This window comes from Nerophis ophidion, linkage group LG23 (genome assembly GCF_033978795.1).
Source record: "Nerophis ophidion isolate RoL-2023_Sa linkage group LG23, RoL_Noph_v1.0, whole genome shotgun sequence".
Lineage (NCBI taxonomy): Eukaryota > Metazoa > Chordata > Actinopteri > Syngnathiformes > Syngnathidae > Nerophis > Nerophis ophidion.
In genome coordinates this window covers 1,326,624-1,348,721 of record NC_084633.1, presented here as the reverse complement: position 1 = coordinate 1,348,721, position 22,098 = coordinate 1,326,624, and the positions used below count along the sequence as shown (strand labels likewise).

At 40.0% G+C, this 22,098-nt stretch overlaps 1 protein-coding gene across 1 annotated transcript in view; it reads right to left on the bottom strand.

The window, feature by feature from the left end:
• Positions 1-21,902, bottom strand: part of LOC133541481 (transient receptor potential cation channel subfamily M member 5-like) — a 106,869-nt gene extending 84,967 nt beyond the window's left edge. The window contains exons 1-2 of the mRNA XM_061884921.1: positions 21,790-21,902; positions 748-809 (exon numbers count right to left, since the gene is read on the bottom strand). Of these exons, the coding sequence (XP_061740905.1) occupies positions 748-809; positions 21,790-21,855 (128 nt within the window). The 5' untranslated portion in view covers positions 21,856-21,902. The remainder of the gene's footprint in view (positions 1-747; positions 810-21,789) is intronic.
• Between the last annotated feature and the right edge of the window lie 196 nt (positions 21,903-22,098).

Below are 22,098 nucleotides of genomic sequence, written 5' to 3'. Positions count from 1 at the left end.
GTAACCAGCAAGCACAGTACAGTTAGCAGAACAACTGTGTTTTTATTACTGTGTATTTGATAGGTGCCGTCGGAAATTCAACTATTTCTTTCATTTATATATATAATAAAATCAATATATATAGCTAAAATTCACTGAAAGTCAAGTATTTCATACATATATATATATTTATATATAGTTACATATATATATATATATATATATATATATATATATATATATACATACATACAGGTATATATGAAATATATATGAAATACTAGAGTTGGTGAATTATACTCCTCCCCTCTTAACCACGCCCCCTCCCCAACCGCGCCTCCGTCCCACCCCTGACCACCCCCTCCACCCCCACCCCCCACCTCCCAAAATCGGAGGTCTCAAGGTTGGCAAGTATGCGGATCAGACCCCAAATCTCTACAAATATTAGTTGTTTCTTATCCCATTCTGGACACTTCCAGAATGTTTTATGAAAATCTGCCCATAACCTTTTGAGTTATTGACTAACTAACTGACTGACAGACAAACCAACTGCAACGATTACATAACCTTCTGGCGTAGGTAGTAACAAGTAGTATTGACGATCACAATAATGGTTGCTTATTCAGAAACAAGGTCCGAACCTTTGATAATCCCAGACCGGATCATTTAACAAGAACAAATACTTAGTCAAAGACAAATGATCACTAGATACTGTAGTTGCAACGTGTGATGAAAGTTGTTTTTGCATTGATATTTTCAGATATTTACCTGGACGAGTCTTCAACAAAAGCGGTGCACACTCGCTTCTTGATGATGTTGGGGATCCAGCTCTGAGCAGAAAATTGGTCTTTGTTAGCAAAAACATTTACAATCTGCAGTTAAGTTAAGTCATATGCGTCAACCTCCAAACTCAAAATCTCTTTTTGAGTTTGTTTGTAAATTGTGTTTGCCTCATAGTATCAATATTTGCATATCCTAAACTGCACACACTCGGGTCGTCCCGATACCAATGTTTTGGTACCTGTATAAGTACCAAAATGTATTTCGATACTTTGATACTTTTCTAAATAAAGGGGACCACAAAAAATGGCATTATTGGTTTTATTTTGCCCCAAAAATCGTACAGTACATTAAACATGTTTCATATTGCAATTTTGTCCTTTAATAAAGTAGTGAACATAAAAGACCTTTTTTCTTTTAGTAGTAAGGAAGCATACAAAGGCTCCCAAATTGTCTGCAGACATATGCAGTAACAAATTGTGTCTCTTATTTAGTCCAAATTATAAAGGACAAGCTGTAAAAATTGATTATTAATCTACTTGTTCATTCACTGTTAATACCTGCTTACTTTCTCTTTTAACATGTTCTATCGACACTTTTGTTAAATTGTAACAAACACTTATTCTTCTAATGTTTGGATGCTTTACTTGGATGATGCCACGAATTTGGGTATTGATCCGATACCAAGTAGTTACAGGATCATACAATGGTCATCATTTAAGTCTTCAAGTGTCCAGGGACGTATTTCCTTAGTTTATAAGCATATTATACATAAAAAAAAATAAAAAAAAGATTTTGTGATGCGAAAAAATACTTATCGTTAAACAATGCCAGTACTTTTTAGAGGCGGTATAGTACCGAATTCTTTCATCTCCGTAATATCGCTAAAATTCGCTCCATTCTGTCCACTAAAGACGCTGAGATCATTATCCATGCGTTTGTTACGTCTCGCCTCGACTACTGTAACGTATTATTTTCGGGTCTCCACATGTCTAGCATTAAAAGATTACAGTTGGTACAAAATGCGGCTGCTAGACTTTTGACAAGAACAAGAAAGTTTGATCACATTACGGCTATACTGGCTCACCTGCACTGGCTTCCTGTGCACTTAAGAAGTGACTTTAAGGTTTTACTACTTACGTATAAAATACTACACGGTCTAGCTCCAGCCTATCTTGCCGATTGTATTGTACCATATGTCCCGGCAAGAAATCTTCGTTCAAAGGACTCCGGCTTATTAGTGATTCCCAAAGCCCAAAAAAAGTCTGCGGGCTATAGAGCGTTCTCATTTCGGGCTCCAGTACTCTGGAATGCCCTCCCGGTAACAGTTCGAGATGCCACCTCAGTAGAAGCATTTAAGTCTCACCTTCAAACTCATTTGTATACTGTAGCCTTTAAATAGACTCCCTTTTTAGACCAGTTGATCTGCCGTTTCTTTTCTTTTTCTCCTATGTCCCACTCTCCCTTGTGGAGGGGGTCCGGTCCGATCCGGTGGCCATGTACTGCTTGCCTATGTATCGGCTGGGGACATCTCTGCGCTGCTGATCCGTCTCCGCTTGGGATGTTTTCCTGCTGGCTCCGCTGTGAACGGGACTCTCGCTGCTGTGTCAGATCCGCTTTGGACTGGACTCTCGCGACTGTGTGGAACCATTATGGATTGAACTTTCACAGTATCATGTTAGACCCGCTCGACATCCATTGCTTTCCTCCTTTCCAAGGTTCTCATAGTCATCATTATCACCGACGTCCCACTGGGTCATCATTGTCACCGACGTCCCACTGGGTGTGAGTTTTCCTTGCCCTTATGTGGGCCTACCGAGGATGTCGTACTGGTTTGTGCAGCCCTTTGAGACACTAGTGATTTAGGGCTATATAAGTAAACATTGATTGATTGATCGATTGAATATTATTTGTTAGTACCGCCGGTATTATACGAGTCCCGGTATATCGTATAACCCTATTACACACTTATATTTGTGTTCTGGCAATGTGCGCTAAATAAAAAGGAGGAAAGAGTGCAGAGAAACTACCCTTAAGACGACCCTGTTTATTAGGGGTGTGAATCTTTGGGCACAAAACGATTTTATCCGATTCTGATTCCTGGGGTGACGATTTGATTTAGAGACCCATGGGCAACGCTTACTCCATATAGCATAGACAGATGTGTTTGTCGTCCTCGACTGGAAGAATCGCCAGGCACACGACCCTCCACTTCTCCCAAGAGACCATTCAATAAAGTCAAATAGCAATAAGACATTGCCTCCTTCTCACAGCCATTTATGCGTAGCTGTGCCAGTTTACGCATACCTCTCAAACCTGCTCAATATAGACTCAAATACTGACTAAATGATTATATTTGCCTCTTCTTCTCCAGGTATATCTGGCAGCAAATGTTTCGTCAGAACATACAGGTTCACCCGAATCCGAACCTCTCGTCCAAGAAACCTTGTCAATTTTGTTTCGAGACCAGTTGGTCAATTTTATTGTTTAGATTTTTGAGAGCAATGCAAAAAAGGGTTCCAAGACAGTTAAGACAAGATGAGACAAAGTAAATAACGCAGAGTGAAGAGAAACAGTACCAGCTTTCAAAATGTCCTTTTTAGGGTTAATTCATTGGATTCTTGCGTGTGTGTCAAAAGGCTAATCCGTCTCTACTTTTGGATAGTAGGAAACATTTTAATGACAAAATGCTAAAAAAAAATTGCACCTTTTCAAAAACCTATATTGAATATTTATTTATTTTAGATCTCTTTCCCTGAATTTTTGTCCAAGCTCGATACTTGGCTACAGCTTCATAAATTGTTGGGGTAAAATTCTGTGCCCTAGAGACTCTCATGATGGATTGCAGGTTTTCATTTATGAGATGACTCTCATGCAATGTTTCTAAAGATAGTATATACTGTACAGGCCAACATTTTGGACACACCTTCTCATTTCTATGCCTTTTCTTTATTTTCATGACTATTTACATTTTAGATTGTCAATGAAGGCATCAAAACTATGACACCTGTGAAGTGAAAACCATTTCAGGTGACTACTTCTTGAAGCTCATCGAGAGAATGCCAAGAGTGTGTGAAAAAGTAATCAGAGCAAAGGGTGGCTATTTTGAAGAAACTAGAATATAAAACATATTTTCAGTTATCTCACCTTTTTTTGTTAAGTACATAACCCCACATGTGTTCATTCATAGTTTTGATGCCTTCAGTGACAATCTACAATAATCATGAAAATATAGAAAACCCATTGAATGGGAAGGTTTTTCAAAACTTTTGGCCTGTACTGTATATCATGGCCCATCTAATATACGTGTCACTATATTGATGAACAGAGGTGTTCTGGGCCAGTCATCTGTGGTCGTTTTTTTTCCTGTCCTGGACTAAATCTGCATAACAGTTTTTATGTAAACTCCACTCGCGTGGATGGACATTTTGTTTAACAATGGTGTGGAGGAAATGTGAATTCAAAGGGGAACTGCACTTTTTTTGGAATGTTGCCTATCGTTCACAATCATTATAAGAGACAAGAACACAGATGTCTTTTTTTTTTTTTTTTAAAGATAAAGATCGGTTGGAAGATGTGGCTAATGGGGGTCACCGTTGTAGCCTTCAAAGCCCTCTAAAACAACTTCAAAAAACCCTCTATCAACATTTTATATACACAATGCAAGTATATACTGTATATAATGTAGTAACATACACTTTCATAACAATATGTAATATGTACAATATTTACAGTATTTTGGTCATTGTAATCATTGACTGATTTCTTTAGCGCATTTATTTCTGTTTCCATAGCAGCTCACTTCCAACTAATGGCACCAAATGTGTGTTCCTACCTCCGGAATGAAACACGAGTGTGTTTTAATCATGGCAAATTTGGTAACAGACAACAAAGACGACTATTTTTGGACAAATGAGGATTCACAACCTTATCTTTTTGAAGCTGAATATACTGAAGATGAACTGCTTGTTATAGAAACGAGCACAAAAGAAGGGTGAGACGTTGGAGCAGACAGAAGCCAAGAGACTGAAAGCTGTAAATGTGGAATTTGTAGCCAAATTATTTCGACGTGGAATGCTTACCAAAATAAATCGGGGGGAAAACGTTCCCGGTCAGCTGGACCAAACAAACAACTGTCCATTGAGTGAGTCACTCTGTCATTCATGAGACACACTACACGTCATGCGTGCTATTACAACTACATACGCGTTCTGGCTAGCTGTGTACAAACAACACATGAAATGTGGGATAATACTTTACAGAAACTGTTCATGTTTTCAGTCAGTACAGATTGGTGTCTTACTGCAGTGTTGTGCATCATAAACCCAAAGGAGTTTTGTGCCGACGTTGAAGTTAGCTTATCTCTTTCTGTAGCCAGCTTTAACGGCTACAGATGTGTTACAACGCTAGAAAAACAGTTACTCAATGTTCGCTCTTTTAATAACAACGTCGCTACAGTTTGGGTATTATACAGGTTACAGAATGTAAATGAAGTATTGACGTTTTTGTAATGCATTTATAAAGCTAATTAGAGGTAGAATTGATTGCTCCCATTAGCTGCATTGCTAGCCACCTAGAACGAGCCAATGTTTACAAATTTGACTGAAAAAAAAAATGTTTGTCTTGTTGGCTCTCATTGATGAATGGATCATAGGCAAAAATCCCCCCCCCCCCCCCCCCCAAAAAAAGGGCAGTTCCCCTTTAAATAACCGTTGCAAATGTTTGCCTTAAAGTTGTATTTTCCGACAGTTTGAGAGTCATTGAATGTGTTCTGTCTTGTGATTGAAATGGAAAAGGAGGGCAAGACTTAAAGCCCCTGTTGTGTGCTTTAATAAAGTTGTAAATGTTGATTTGGCTTGATTGTTCCTTTAAATGAAGTGATGGTTGGTCGACCACGTCCTCGTCATCCTTTAAACATGCGGGGCAAAAGCCACAATATCTTGTATCTACACAAAAACATCACAATCCAGGAGATTCGTAACTAATATCTGTGAGTCTGCCAAAGTAGTCCCATACGCAAGTGATCCCCAACCACCGGTCCGGGGACAAGGCACCGGTCCCTGAAACATTTGCTACCGGGCCGCACAGAGACATTAAATAATTTATAACCGACCGTATTTTCTCATACTTAACTTTCGGCAGTCCCAGCAGACACACCAATAAGCTTGATCATAGATGTATTATAAAAATCCTTATACGAAGTCGCCATTTGCTATATTTGTTACATCTTGGTTACACAGGACAATGCACATTAATAAACATACAATGTAAAGGTGCCAAATCGCAGCCAAAAGTTAGGTTCCATCTTTAGTCCGCGGCATGTCGATGGCTTAAGGATGAGGAACAAAGTGACCATGGTAGTAAAAGTGCATACGGCAGATGGAGAAATGCTAAATTGTTGCATATAACAATTGTCCTGAAGGAAGAAAATAAAAATCTCCTTTGGTCTAGTAATTTAAAGTATACTTGGCAACCCTCCCGAATTTTTCGGGAGACTCCCGAATTTCAGGGCCCCTCCCAAAAATCTCCCGTACAACCATTCTCCCGAATTTCTCCCGTTTTTTAGCCGGACCTGAGTAAGGACAGCCTGTCGTCACGTACACTTTTCCTCCATATAAACAGCGTGCCGGCCCAGTCACGTTATAACATCTACGGCTTTTGAAGAGTGCACAAGTGCACACACAACAAGAAGGAGGCTATTATATATTTTAATTTTCCTGAGGGAACTCTCCTGAAGGAATCAATAAAGTACTAGCTATCTATCTATGTCTCTGTTATCCATAGGTTTATCTATAACCCACAAAGTAAGCAGGCACAGAGCTATTTCTCAGTGTGTGTTTATTTCAGCCAGCACGTTAATTCACTGACACACAACATCCGGAATCACTTCATGCATTGCTTCAAAACTACGGCAAGTAGTAATGCTCAGAAAAAGATAGTGACAGAGAATAGAACGAGGATGGACAATCCAACCCTGAACTAACTCCTTTCCTGCAAATTAAATTTCACAGATGCTGCCCATACCTATGCTCCTTTAAAGGATGTGCTACTGGCTGCAAAGCATTGCACTTTCAAATACAACGATGAGTAGAGAGGAGTTTTATGTATTTATTTTAAATATGTACATATTTCATATATATATATATATATATATATATATATATATATATATATATATATATATATATATATATATATATATATACATATATATATATATATATATATATATGTAGCGGTGTAGAAAACAGAATATCCTTATGCTTGATTGAATTATGAATGAAGTGTTGCAACAGCGCCTGTTGCTGGCGAGAAGTGGTATGTACGGTCACCTGTGGGAAGTGCTCAGAACTGTGACGCCTCCAAACTGGTGAGACACGTTTTTGTATTGTCCAGGATTGATTACTAATTAGTGAATATTGACTGTTTATATTTTGATTACGACTTTGTAACAGACACATAAAAAGTTTTGCTAATTGGTATTGACCAAAACTGTATCCTGGAGTGATATTTTAAAGACAATAACACACTTTTACTGTGTAAACTAATTGGTGATTATTGATGTGTTATTTAGAGAATCCCGTGACCCAAGTGGACTCACAATCTCACAATTTGCACTGTTTTACAGGTAATATTATATTTCATGCCACTCTGTTTGTTTGGCTGTTCACATTTTTGTCCTCACTTATTGTTATGATGCTAATGCTAGCATGGCTAGGCCGCAGCCTGGTTTATCAACCGCATGGTTTGAAGCAGCCATATTGGATGCGAGGTGTGTTTAGGGACATCCTGTAAAATGTAGTTTCTGTAAATTTACTGTGTATTTTGCAAATAAAAAGAAAGGATTATTGTTAATTTGAGCACACCATTGTCAGTACATGTGAAACCATTGAAGAAATTAATATGATAATTAGTATAAAGACTTGGTATAAACACTATACGATCACACCCAAATGTAACATGTTTTTTGTACAATGAAACTATGGTTTGTTATGTCAAACATCAGAACTGTGACGCCTCCAAACTGAGAATCCCGTGACCCAAGTGGACTCACAATCTCACAATTTGCACTGTTTTACAGGACACTGTAATTAAAGAAATTCATAATCCACCTGGTGCCAGTGATATGTTGAAGCGACAGCAGTGTGGAGCTGCATTTTGCCACATACAGTTGTGGACCGTCACATTGGTGCCGTGACCCGTCGAATTTAGCTCTTCACATCGGACCGGATCCATCTTTCTGGACAGCTTCTTCATTACGCCATCAGGTGGACAGGGTTCAAGCTGTGTGCACGGTGTCCGATTTGAGTGTTTTATCTGTGTTTTTTTTTTGGTATCCATATTGTGAGTTTTATGCTATTTTATTTTGATATTTCAAAATGAGCTATTTAATGTTTGACACTAGTACACCCTTACATAGAAGTGTTGGCAGAGGTAGAGGGATCCCATTGGTGTTGCAGTTTGACAGTCCTGTTCAAGGGGATGTAGCTCATGTGGCGGGGGGTAGACAGGTTCCAGTAGAGGCTCAATCGGATAGTGGAGACAGGGTTCCTTCTCAGAGCCACCACATGAATACTACATTGAACACACAGGTTACTGCTACGCCAACAGCAGATCCCACTTTACAGTCACACGATGTAGTCAGCCAGATGAGTGACATTATAAGGCACGTTGACCAGCAGCTAGCTGACAGTATAGTTACACATCTAGGGCCAGCTCATACTATGCCGACACCTAGTGCCTCAGGTGTTTGTGACACGCCCATTAACACACTAACACAAGGTCAAGACTCCTCACAAGTGCGTCAAGTATCACACAGGAAGGTGAAAGAACCTCCGTCCTTTAGGGGAGATGACACGGACGCGGTGGATGTGCACGAATGGGAGGACCTGATGAGGAACTACATAAGGAGGTCTGACATCAACATGGAGAATCAGGCAGAAGAAATGCTTGTCCACCTCAGAGGCAGAGCAAGAGACATTGTGAAATTTGGCATGAGGAATAGTGGCATTGATGTTACAAAAAATCCAGATGCGATCTATAGCCTTCTTCGTAAGCATTTTGCTGCTGTGCCCTGCTCACCTCTTCCCCTGGCAGACTTCTACACAACGTTGCCGAAGGCAAATGAAGGTGCGTACGACTACTGGCTGAGACTCAACCAAGCTGCTGACATTGCAGCTGACCGCCTCAAGGAACAAGGCAAGAATTTGGACTGCTCCGCCATTGAGGTGACACGAATGTTTATAAAGAATTGCCCCTCCAGAGATCTTTCCATGACATTCAGGTCAAAGACGATTGACAAGTGGTCGGCTGTGGAAGTCCAGGCTGTGCTGGATGAATATCACACAGAGTTGTGCTCAATGAATGCTGCTGAGATGAGTAGGAAGCCCAATGAATGTGTGTATTTGAACAATGTTGATATGCTTCACACTGCAGTTGGTCGTTCTGACACTAAAGAGGCTAACATGGCTAAGGGTACAGACCAGAATGCCTTTGAACGTGTCATAGCCATGTTAGAAAAGATTTTGCTGGAGCGGTCTGCTCAAGCCCGTACCCCTGTGGCCAGACCACCAAAGACACGGTTCTCCAGAATTATGGGTCTGGATAACTCGCCTTGTGCTCTTTGTGGTGACATGGCTCACTCTGCACTTTTTCACTGCCGTAGGGATAGACTCTGTTTTCAGTGCTATTCACCTGACCACGCCATGCGCGATTGTCCTGCTCAGGCGAGGTTCGCGCCAGCTGCACAGTCGGAAAACTGATTGATTTGCACCAGGGGGAGGTCGGTGTAGATCCCGTTAATGATCCTCCCAGTAGTTTTTCTGATGATTTAGAGTCTATGTTTGAGTCACTCAGTTCCGACATACCCCCAGATAGAACAGTTGTTTTCCAAGGCACACACAGAATTCAGAAGTCTGATAGCTTGTTCTATACTACTGTCACATCAGGTGGTATTCCCCTGACAGCGATGATTGATAGTGGGTCTACAGGTTCCACATTAAGTGAGCGTGTTGTAGCGCGGTGGTTGGAGCACATTCCAAACATGAAGCGACACTCAACTGATGGTGTTGTCATTATTGGATGTGGTGGCCATCAAGTGACCCCTTCAGCTGTTTATGATGTGGAAGTGGTGGTGTATGAATGCAAGTTGGCTGTTCCCATGTTTGTTGTGCCTGGACAGACAGACGACATGATGCTGGGCAGTAATGTCATAAAAAAGATTCTTCAACTGATGAGAGGGACTGAGAGCTACTGGCGACTCATGTCAGAGCCTAGTAGCGTCATTGATGAAGATTGCCACCGGTTCTTCTCTCTCCTTTCTAACACAGAGAAATGGAGGGGTGAAACTGTGCCTGACAAGGTTGGCACGCTGAAGCTTCAGCAATGTGTCATGCTCCAGCCGATGAGTGAACACCTTGTTTGGGGTAAGCTTCCTGCCTCAGCACCTTTGTCAGTTGGCAGCACAGTGATGATCGAACCGACCCAGTCACGGTGTAGATCAAGGTTGGTAGGGTGATTTCACCAATGTGGGGTGATCGATGTCTGCCTATGAAAATCATCAACCCCACCAGTGAGCCTGTGATGCTTAAGAAAAACTCAAAGCTAGCAGATGTGTTTTCCTGTGTTGCTGTTGAAGATTTGTCTCAGCCTGACCACATCCAAGTTCACTCCCAAGTTGTGTCTGCTGCTACAGAGGTAAAGTCTAAAGAGGACATCAAGGCAGCGCTGCACAGGCTTGGTCTGCAAGATCTGGATCTGGATGCTTGCGCTGTCTCCGACCTTTGGAGAGACAGGCTGTTCCGGCTCATCGAGAGACATGAGACAATCTTTTCGCGCAACAAGATGGACTGTGGGGAAGCATCTGACTTTGTGCACAAGATACATCTGGTGTATGAGAGGCCTTTCCGCCTGCCCTATCGCAGGGTGCCACCAAATTACTATGAGAAGCTAAAAACCGCTCTCAGTGAGATGGAAGAAAAGGGCATAATCCGGAAATCCACAAGTGAATATGCATCACCTTTGGTTCTTGTTTGGAAGAAAGCTGGAAATTTGCGCATCTGCACTGATTTCAGATGGCTCAATGCGAGGACAGTGAGAGACGCACACCCACTGCCTCATCAGGCTGATGCTCTCGCCGCACTTGGAGGAAGTGTCTTTTTCTCCACCATGGACCTCACGTCAGGATTCTATAATGTACCTCTGTTTGAAGGACACAAGAAGTACACCGCCTTTTTCTCCCTCTTTGGTCTTCATGAGTACAACCGAATGCCACAGGGTCTCTCGAACAGCCCAGCTACATTTATGAGGATGATGCTCTCTATTTTCGGGAATGAGAATTTCACTAGCCTCTTGTGCTACCTTGACGATCTCATGGTCTTTGGTCCAACAGAAGAGATAACGCTTGAGCGGTTGGAGATGGTTTTCTCCCGCTTGAAGGACCACAACCTCAAGTTAGCACCAAAGAAGTGCCACTTTCTCAGGAGATCAGTGAGATTTCTTGGCCATGTTATATCTGAGTCAGGAGTCCAAACAGACCCTGGAAAGGTTGAAGCCATTTGCAGAGTGCAGGCATCTGACTTGATGGATAGTGATGGTGTAACTCCCTCTCAAAAGAAGATTCGATCTTTCTTGGGGATAGTGTTGTATTATCAACATTTTATTGAGGATTGCTCCATTAAGGGTAGACCCTTATTTAAGCTCATCTCGGGTCAGAAGGCAATTGGTAAGGCCAGGCGAGGAATGAAATCTAAATTGAAGCGGTCGAGTTGTGTCAAGCTGTCAGCAGAGGACTGGACAACCGAGTGTCAGAAAGCCTTTGAAACTTTGAAATGTGACCTGTCCCCAAGGGGTAACACGGTCATCCTGACTTCGGAAAGCCTTTTATTCTTGCTGTGGATGCTTCGTTTGATGGCATCGGAGCTGTTTTGTCCCAGCTTAGTGCTGGCGAAGAAGTTTCAAGGCCAGTCGCATTTGCTAGTAAAACGCTGTCAAGAGCCCAGCTGAACTATCCAGCTCACTGGCTGGAATTTTTCGCTTTAAACTGGGCCATTTGTGAAAAGTTCTCCCACTGGCTAAAAGGGAGGCACTTTACTGCATGGTCTGACAACAACCCCCTGACCTATGTCTTGACAAAGCCCAGGCTGGATGCCTGTGAACAAAGATGGGTTGCAAAACTGGCAGCTTACGATTTTGACCTGAAATATGTGCCAGGGCCCAAGAATACAGTGGCTGATGCCTTGAGTCGGGAGCCCTTTGTGCAGTCTTGTGTCAGTCATCGTTTGGTAAAGGAGCCATATCTGTCCTTTTTGGATCAAGTGAATGAAGTTGTGAATGATACTGTACAACATGCTTTACGTTTGACCACCAACTGTCAAGCTGTTCGATCTACAGGAGGCCAATCGACCGAAGGACAAGTTTTTTCTCAGTCACCTGGAGGTGCAATTGCTGCTGGAGAAGTGTCCGCAGTGTTAGACGCACACCGGACTGGCGGTGTCTCTTTGCTGCCAGGAACAAGCCCAACATCGCTACAGCTGCCCAAAGAAGATTCATCTGTGGTTGTCCCTCACAGTCAACTACAAAATCTTCAGCAGCAGGACCCCACTATTAGCAGCGTTCTCTTCTATGTGAACCGACACAAAAGACCGTCAAGACATGAAAGAACGACTGAGTCGAGCTGTGCGCTCAGATTGTTGAGACACTGGGATAAGTTCAAAGTACGTGGTGGAATTCTATATCGAGTGAAGGACCGCTTCATGAACAAGAAAATCTTTCAGTTGGTCGTTCCAGACTCGCTGAAGAGACAGGTCTTACATGACGTTCATGACGCAGCTGGTCATCAGGGCCGCTCTAGGACATTTTCTCTGGCCAGCGAAAGATTTTTCTGGATAGGAATGGAAAAAGATATCTTGAGACATGTTGTCAACTGTCAGAGATGCATTTTGAGTAAGACACCTGAACCAGAAGCCCGTGCACCTCTTGAGAACATCCGCACTTCGGCTCCCATGGAATTAGTGTGCATTGATTTTTGGACAGCGGAATCAGGTGACAATAAATGCACTGATGTCCTGGTTGTGACAGACCATTTCCCGAAGTTGGCTCTTGCATTCCCCTGCAGAAACCAATCAGCAGAGCAAGTTGCCCGGTGCCTGTTGGACAAGTTTTTCTCCATCTATGGATTCCCTAAAAGGATTCATTCGGACCAAGGAGCTAACTTCGAAATTAGGCTTATCAAGGATCTTCTTCAGATGGCGGGAGTGCAAAAATCCCACACGACTCCATATCATCCAATGGGCAATGGTATTACTGAAAGATTCAACAGAACTTTTGGATTTATGATTTGGACCCTTCCCCCGAAATCCAAGTCCAGATGGCCACAAATGCTCCAGACTCTGACGTTTTGCTACAACTGTACAGTGCATGAGACCACAGGCTTTGCCCCATTTTAATGCCTCAGACAGGAAGTCTCTCCAGAGAGTGGTGAGGACGGAGGAAAAGATTATCAGGACTCCTCTTCCTCATATCCAGGAGATCGCAAAAAGCCGCTGCCTTACCACGGCTCAGAAAATCTGCAAAGACTCCTCCCACCGCCACCAAGGACTGTTTTCACTGCTGGACTCTAGGAAGAGGTTCTGTAGCCTCCGTAGCAGACCCTCCATGTTCTGTAACAGCTTCTTCCCTCAGGCCGGAACACTCTTGAACGCATCATAATTAAATTATCCCCCCAACTCCACGCATAACAGATTAACTTACTGGAATAAAAAAGAAAATATAACATACATCCATAAACATGGACGCATGTGAAAAAGTGCAATGTATTTATCTGTACAGTAATCTATTTATTTATATCTGCACCTTATTGCTTTTTTTTTTATCCTGCACTACCAAGAGCTAATGCAATGAAATTTCGTTCTTATTTGTACTGTAAAGTTCAAATTTGAATGACGATAAAAATGAAGTCTAAGTCTAAGTCATAGTCCTATTACACAAGTAGTTAGCAATAACAGATGTATTTACGCAAGGAAAATTGGATCAAAAAAAGCAAACATTAGTGTATTTACGTATGAAATATTGCACAAAATATGAATACATAACTTTTAGAATGGAAATAGAAATCCACAGAAATATATTGGAACTAATGGCAAGTATTTTCTAGCTCAGGAGTCGGGAACCTTTTTGGCTGAAAGAGCCAAAAAGCTAAATATTTAAAAATGTATTTCTGTAAGAGCCATATAATATTTTTTTTAACACTTAACACAACTAAACACGTGCATTTTTAAGTAAGACCAACATTTCTAAAGTATAATAGGTCTCTCATTCTTTGTATTAACATTGTTATTATGAAGCTAACTGTGGAGGGGTCGTGGCCTGCGGGTCTGCAGCGAAGCGGGGTGTTCCCAGGACTGGCCTCGAAATCAGCCACAGGTGTGTTAATGGCCCACCTGGGCCTTGTTATCTAATCACATGTCGCTCTGTTATACTGTAAGCATCAGCCAGGAGGAGAGACAGGGTTGGGGCTGGAGCCAGAGCGTGAGCGCGAACCAAAGAGAAAAATACAATTGCTGGAAAGCAACTGAGAGACTTATTGAAAAATAAAACAATATTGTAACCCTGTAACAGGCTCCCATGTCAGAGCTTGGTGGTCTGAAGAACCCCCAGGAAAGCAAGCCCCCACACTAACCAATAATAAAAAAATAACTTCTTACCATTAACGCAACTTCTTAAACATAAAAAAGCATGAGAATGTTTTATATATTGAACGTTATTTTTAATACTGTGATTACAAGTGGAATTATTCATTACTTATCGTGTTAAGCAATGTCAGCTCAGATGTATCTGAGAGCCGGATGCAGTCATCAAAAGAGCCACATCTGGCTCGCGAGCCATAGGTTCCCTACCCCTGTTCTAGCTTAATTATATATCCATGCTCTTGTCCATGAATGTGATGTATCACCTATAACCCATCAGATACTAAAGCCAACAAAAGCCTACTACTAGCAAAAACAAATAAAAAAACAAAAGTCTACGGAGAGTTTTTTTAGCAAAGGGAAAATAGAAAATGGACTCCCACTAATTCAACGTTATGATGAGTTTTTTCATGTATTAACTTTTCATGCACTATTTGCTATATTTCGTGAAAACAATCCCTACATTAAACCGGTCCCTGGTGCAAAAAAAGGTTGGGGACCTCTGCCATACGCCACAAATGAATCCTCGATAACGGTGGTTCTGAATCTTTTTTCACGGAGTACCACCACAGAAAACACATGACGAAAAAGATTGATATTAATAAATGGAGATGGAAGGGTACAAACAAAGTTTGACCGCCAAAAAGCAAACACAGCATAGCAACCGTGACAGCAGAATAAAGTGTGGCAATTGACGACGTTGCTTTTCAAGAAACGCTTGGGATGGGCATTTGACCACATTCTCTTGATCGCCTAAAGCAGACCTGGGCAAATTAAGGCCCGGGGGCCACATGCAGCCCGTTAAGCTTTTCAATCTGGCCTGCCGGACATTCAAATCTAATTAGTTACTATGGTCATCTAATTCGTTACTATGGTCATCCAATTAGTTACTGTGGTCATCTAATTAGTTACTATGGTAATGTAAGTCACAGCAGCTCAGACAAGGCACCAAGCAGTGTGGGTGGGGAGTGTTTCCACAGAAGGTTTCCAGAATCTAAAATGTGGGTGTCGGGGACAGACGTGGAAGGAGATTTTTACAGCAAAGTTTTAAAGCTTAGTGATATATCACATATATCAGATTGTAGGTGTTTTTTTGTTTTTATTTACCCTTCACCTTCCTATTTCACTGTTTGTTGCGTTTGTAAAATATGTGGATGGAGAGGGGGGGTGACGTTCATATGTTGTCAATATTCAGTGTTTTATCCTTCATAGTTAATATTGTAAATCCCACATTCTTTATTTTCATGTACATTCTGGGTGTCTAATTCAGTAGAAAATGTAAAATTCCATTCCGTTTTTTAACGTTTTTAACATTCAATAAGACGTTATGGTGAGGTTTTGTATTAGTGTTCCTAAAAATAAATATACCGGGCCCCAGACACATTTTTTTCTCTAAATTTGGCCCCCGGGTTAAAATAATTGCCCAGGCCTGGCCTAGAGGTAAAATGAGCAAACTCATTACTATTATTTTCACATTAGTGAACTTCTATGGAGCGGCATAGCTCGGTTGGTAGAGTGGCCGTGCCAGCAACATGAGGGTTGCAGGTTCGATTCCCGCTTGTGCCATCCTAGTCACTGCCATTGTGTCCTTGGGCAAGACACTTTACCCACCTGCTCCCAGTGCCACCCACACTGGTTTAAATGTAACTTAGATAGTGGGTGTCACTATGTAAAGCGATTTGAGTCACTTGAGAAAAGCGCTATATAAATATAATTCACTTCACTTCTCTAGGATTGCCAGTGTTAAAGTTGTTATGTTCTGCTCTGTATGTTCTATTGGTTACCCTCTTCTCGTGTTATTTTGGGTTTCTTGTGTCTATCATGCACACTGACAGCCGCTCGGTAATGAGTGTTGTGTTCAAGGCAGGAAAACACAGTATTGTACTTTATTTTCCACTTCCAAGTATGCTCTTCAAAGTTTTTTGTTCTTTACACATTTTGTGATTAACATGTTTTTTACTCTTCCCCTGCTCGCTTTTTTTTTTTTTACCTGGTCCCAGCAGTCTTTTTTATTGTAGTTTTTTGGGGGGGAACTCCTCATGTAACGAGAGTTGCATGGCGATCCTACTAAAAACAGACGTAAGTTAATATCCAGAAAACTACGTACGCTAGTAAAAATTACTTTACCCTTTCAACGTTTAATCAGTGTTGGTTTCTGATGTTGATTTGACCATTGACTTTTGGTAATTTTACAATACAAATGCATCGTGGAAACATCATGCAATTTGATGATGTTTAATCAATGTCAGGTTGTGACATTGATTTGACCATTGAATTTTTGTCATTTTACAACACAAATACAACATTAAAACAACATACTTTTTGACAATGTTTATTCAATGTTGGTTTCTGATGTTGATTTAACCATTGAATTTTGGTCATTTTACAACACAAATACAACATTGAAACAACATGCTTTTTTGACAATGTTTATTCAATGTTGGTTTCTGATGTTGATTTAACCATTAAATTTTGGTCATTTTTCAACATAAATACAACGTTGAAACAATACGGTTTTTGACAATGTTTAATCAATGTTGGGTTGTGACGTTGATTTGACCATTGAATTTCGGTCATTTTACAACATTACAACATTTAAAACAACATGCTTTTTGACAACGTTTATTCAATGTCAGGTTGTGACGTTGATTTGACCATTGAATTTTGGTCATTTTTCAACATAAATATAACGTTGAAACAACACGCTTTTTGTTGATGTTTAATCAATGTTGGGTAGTGACGTTGATTTGACTATTTAATTTTGGACATTTTACAACATTACAACGTTGAAACATCATTTTTTTTGACAACGTTTATTCAATGTCAGGTTGTGACGTTGATTTGACCATTGAATTTTGGTCATTTTTCAACATAAATACAACGTTGAAACAACACGCTTTTTGTTGATGTTTAATTAATGTTGGGTTGTGACGTTGATTTGACTATTTAATTTTGGACATTTTACAACATAACAACGTTGAAACATCATGCTTTTTGACAACGTTTACTCAATGTCAGGTTGTGACGTTGATTTGACATTTGAATTTTGGTCATTTTAGAACATTATAAACAACATGCTTTTTGACAACGTTTATTCAATGTCAGGTTGTGACGTTGATTTGACCATTGAATTTTGGTCATTTTACAAAACAAATACAACGTTGAAACAACGTGCTTTTTGACGATGTTTAATCAATGTTGGGTTGTGACGTTGATTTGACCATTGAATTTTGGTCATTTTACAACACAAATACAACTCGGAAACAAAATGCTTTTTTTATCGATGTCTAATCAATGTCAGGTTGTGACATTGAATTGACCATTAAATTTTGGACATTTGAGAATATTACAACGTTGAAACAACATACTTTTTGACAACGTTTATTCAATGTCAGGTTGTGAAGTTGATTTGACCCTTGAATTTTTGTCATTTTAGAACACAAATACAACATTGAAACAACATGCTTTTTGACAATGTTTATTCAATGTTGGTTTCTGACGTTGATTTAACCATTGAATTTTGGTTATTTTTCAACATAAATACAACATTGAAACAACACGCTTTTTGACGACTTTTATTCAATGTCAGGTTGTGATGTTCAGATCTGTTAAAGTGTGTGCACTCACAAAGCCATATTTATTTTTTACATCGCAATCAACTCACAAAAGGTTTTAAAGGAAGTATTATTTGCAGATGGTACGACTGTGTTTTGTTCAGTAGAGAACACACAGAAGTTAATACAAATAATTACAGAAGAAATGAACAAATTAAAAAGATGGTTTGAAAAAAACAGACTCTTTGATTCTCAGTAAGACTAATACAATGCTATTTGGTAACAGTAGAAGAGAAAGTCAAACACAATCACGAATAGAGTAAATATTTAAGGGGTAAAAGAAAACTGATTTTAGGGTGCAATAATAAATGATAAAATGAATTGGAAATCTCATTTAAAAATATAAAACATAAAGTAGCAAGAAACACATCAATACTGAATAAAGCAAAACATGTTGTAGACCAAAAATCACTTCATATTCTTTACTGCTCACTAGCGTTACCATATCTGAGTTATTGTGTAGAAATATGGGGAAATAACTACAAATGTGCGCTTCATTCACTAACGGTGTTACATAAAAGCTCAGTTAGAATAATACATCATGTTGGATAAAGAGAACATACAAACACTTTATTTATTGAATCCCAATTATTGAAATTCAACGATTTAGTGCATTTGCAATTATGTTCAAAGCAAACTATAACCTGCTACCCAAACATGTACAACAGTTCTTCACAACTAAAGAGGGGACATAACTAGAGGAAAATCTAATTCAAAACATGTGTATGCTCGTACAACACTTAAAACCTTTGGCATAATTAAATTATGGAATGGATTTACCAAAGAAATCAAACAAAGCACCAATATAATTCTGTTTAAGAGACTGTTCAAACTACAAGTGTTAACAAAGTACACAGAACAACAATTATGATGAGAATCTTGAACCCTTTTTTTTTTTAGATAATGACTACTCATTAAATATTTGTTTACTTACTAAGGTATATTATTTATTTATTATCTATTTATTCACTATTCTTTTACAGAGCACAAGGAAATGGGATAACATTGTTATGGTATGAAAAGGGGCAGGATTAAATAAGATCAGCTTCTTCCTACTCCTTTTCGGACGTGCTGTAATTAAACAACTGGAATTATTATGTGATGCATTACATCGTATCGTATGCATGTTCCAAATAATCCGAAACTGAACTGAACTGAACTGAACTTGAAATTGGTCCCAGATGTCAGTGAGACTTGTCACACCCGCTCATGAATACACAAATTATATTTAAAGTAGCCACTGTGCGTAAGCCAGTCATTGTTCATATGTCTCTAAAGCGCACATCAATCAGTCTGAGGGGTAAAAGTTGGCACTTTTTTATGCCAAGGATGAAATGTACGTACAGCAGCCATGAAGTTGCTGTGAGGCAGTGCACATTTCCACGTCAACGTCGGTCTTGATACATTTCATCTTTGCCGTGATAGACGACATGCGTCAGGTTTTTGTGCGTACGCAAGCTTTGTTACATGAGGGCCCTGGTACATTCACTGTGCTTCTTTTGTTTGTTTTATTCCAGGGGTGTCTAAACTTTTTTACTTGGGGGCCACATTAGGGCGGCATAGCCCGGTTAGTGGACTGGCCGTGCCAGCAACTTGAGGGTTCCAGGTTCGATCCCCGTTCCCGCCGTCCTAGTCACTGACGTTATGTCCTTGGGCAAGACACTTTACCCACCTGCTCCCAATGCCACCCACACTGGTTTAAATGTAACTTAGATATTAGGTTTCAATATGTACAGTAAAAGTGCTTTGAGTCACTAGAGAAAAGCGCTGTATAAATATAATTAACTTCACTTCATATTGCGCAAAAAAAACCAAACAATCGGACTGCATGTAAAGTACTAATATATATAGCAGGCCTGGGCAATTATTTTGCTTTGGGGGGCCAAATATAGAGAAGAAAATGTGTCTGGGGGCCAGTATATCTAATTTTAGGAACCACCAATACCACACAATAATGTATGTCTGAATGCTAAAAGCGTTATGACAGACCGCCTGAAAAAAACTTAATGGAATTTTACATTTATTTACTGAATGAGACACCCAGAATGTACATGAAAATAAAGATTGCGGGATTTACAATATTAACTATGAACAATAAAACACTGAATATCGATCGACATATTTTACAATCAAGGGAACATAACACAAATGCAATAAAAACAGGTAAATATGAACATGAAGGGTAATAAAAGCACCTACACTCTGATATATCTGATATATCACTAAGCTCTAGAACTTCGTTGTAAAAATCTCCTTCCGCATCTGTCCCTGACACCCACATTTCAGGCTGACACTCTGTGGAAATGCTCCCCACCCACACTGCTTGGTGCCTCTTCTGAGCTGCTGTGACTTTGATTACCATAATAACTAATTAATTACCATAGTAACTAGTATATCATGCAAAAGCGCAGATTCCAACCAATGAAGTACTTTGTATAGTTCAAGACTTATGGTCATTTGAAAACATCACTGCACATCATAATCGCAGCTACAGTTTCCATCTTAAAGATCTAAAAAAAATTATTAGGGACTATTCGGCGCCATTTACCCTGGTCTGATATAAAGCCTATACATATTCATCAGTACATATTATACTAGTATAATGGATATATAATTCGTAATTAACATAATTAGATATTAAAAATATGTGAAAATTCGACTTGTACCTTTTTTTTTTACTTCCGTAACGACCTCCCTTAAGTTTTGTAATCAATCAAAAATATCAACCAGCTACAATGAGTGTTTTGCATTTGTCCCATCATGCATTGTTGTGAATTTTGAATTATCTGTGGTGATTGGACATGCACCTGGGGATAGGTTGATTGGCAACACTAAATTGGCCCTAGTGTGTGAATGTGAGTGTGAATGTTGTCTGTCTATCTGTGTAGGCCCTGCGATGAGGTGGCGACTTGTCCAGGGTGTACCCCGCCCACCGCCTGAATGCAACTGAGATAGGCTCCAGCACCCCCCGTGGCCCCTAAAGGGACAAGCGGTAGAAAATGGATGGATTGAACATGTTTGTAATATCCACTAAGTGCAGTGAGCAGGTTGTGTTGTGTGTCAACGTGTGTTGACTTTTTGTGTAAGTTGCATTTTTTTTGTTTGCGCCATGACTAGGGAAGGTTGTTTGGATTGGGTCATATAACTAAATCAGGTGCTTTTAGTCCCATTTCATGGTCAATGGGCTGATTTACTTTTGTTTTCTACATGAAGTTGGCAAATTTGCGGCAATCAGACGGCCTTAAGAAACAGTTCAGTGTGCCATTCGAGTGGAAGCAAGTTGTGCGGCCTTAATACAAAAGTTGTTAAACGTATTTAATGAGCAATGACTGACTGGTTTGACCTGTTTCATTGTTGCCGCCTTGAGCTCCCTTTTCTTTACACACAACGTACTCATTCATATACTTAACTGACTTTACCTTGAAACTACTATTGTATTACCACCGATGCAACAATAACTTATATGACTGGTATTTTATATTAAAGTAAATGTCTTATTCATTCTCTACCATTTTTTGAGTCTTAGTAATGATTTTTAAGGTTACTCTTTACTGTAATAGTATGCCAATGCTTGCAAAACAACTTATTGGTTTACTGCTTCATGACTTCTAGAAATCATTTGACAGTATGTGAAAATGCAGGATCTGTGCTGGATAAGTCTCTGTTCAATGTTTGTTTTAGTCTCGAGGTGACACAAGGCAGCAACGTTGCCAAAAAATGTTCTCACATACCTGATCCTTCTCTTTCTTACTCGGAGACTTGACAAGAACTTCTTTCTGCTTCTCCGCCGCCTTCATCCTGTCTTCTCTGGTGAAGCGCCTGCCGGACTCGCTGCTTAAGAGGGTTGGGCGGAACGACCCAGATACTGTATTGACTGTGTCGATACCAAGCACAGTCAGTAGCACAATGGGTTAGGCAAGTTTTCACAAATGTGTTTTATTTTGTTCTTCTACAGTATATTGTTGATGTACACTGTTGAAAATTACCGTAAAAACTACGGCAAGCGATTGTTAAATAGCAACAGTAAAACACCGGAAAAT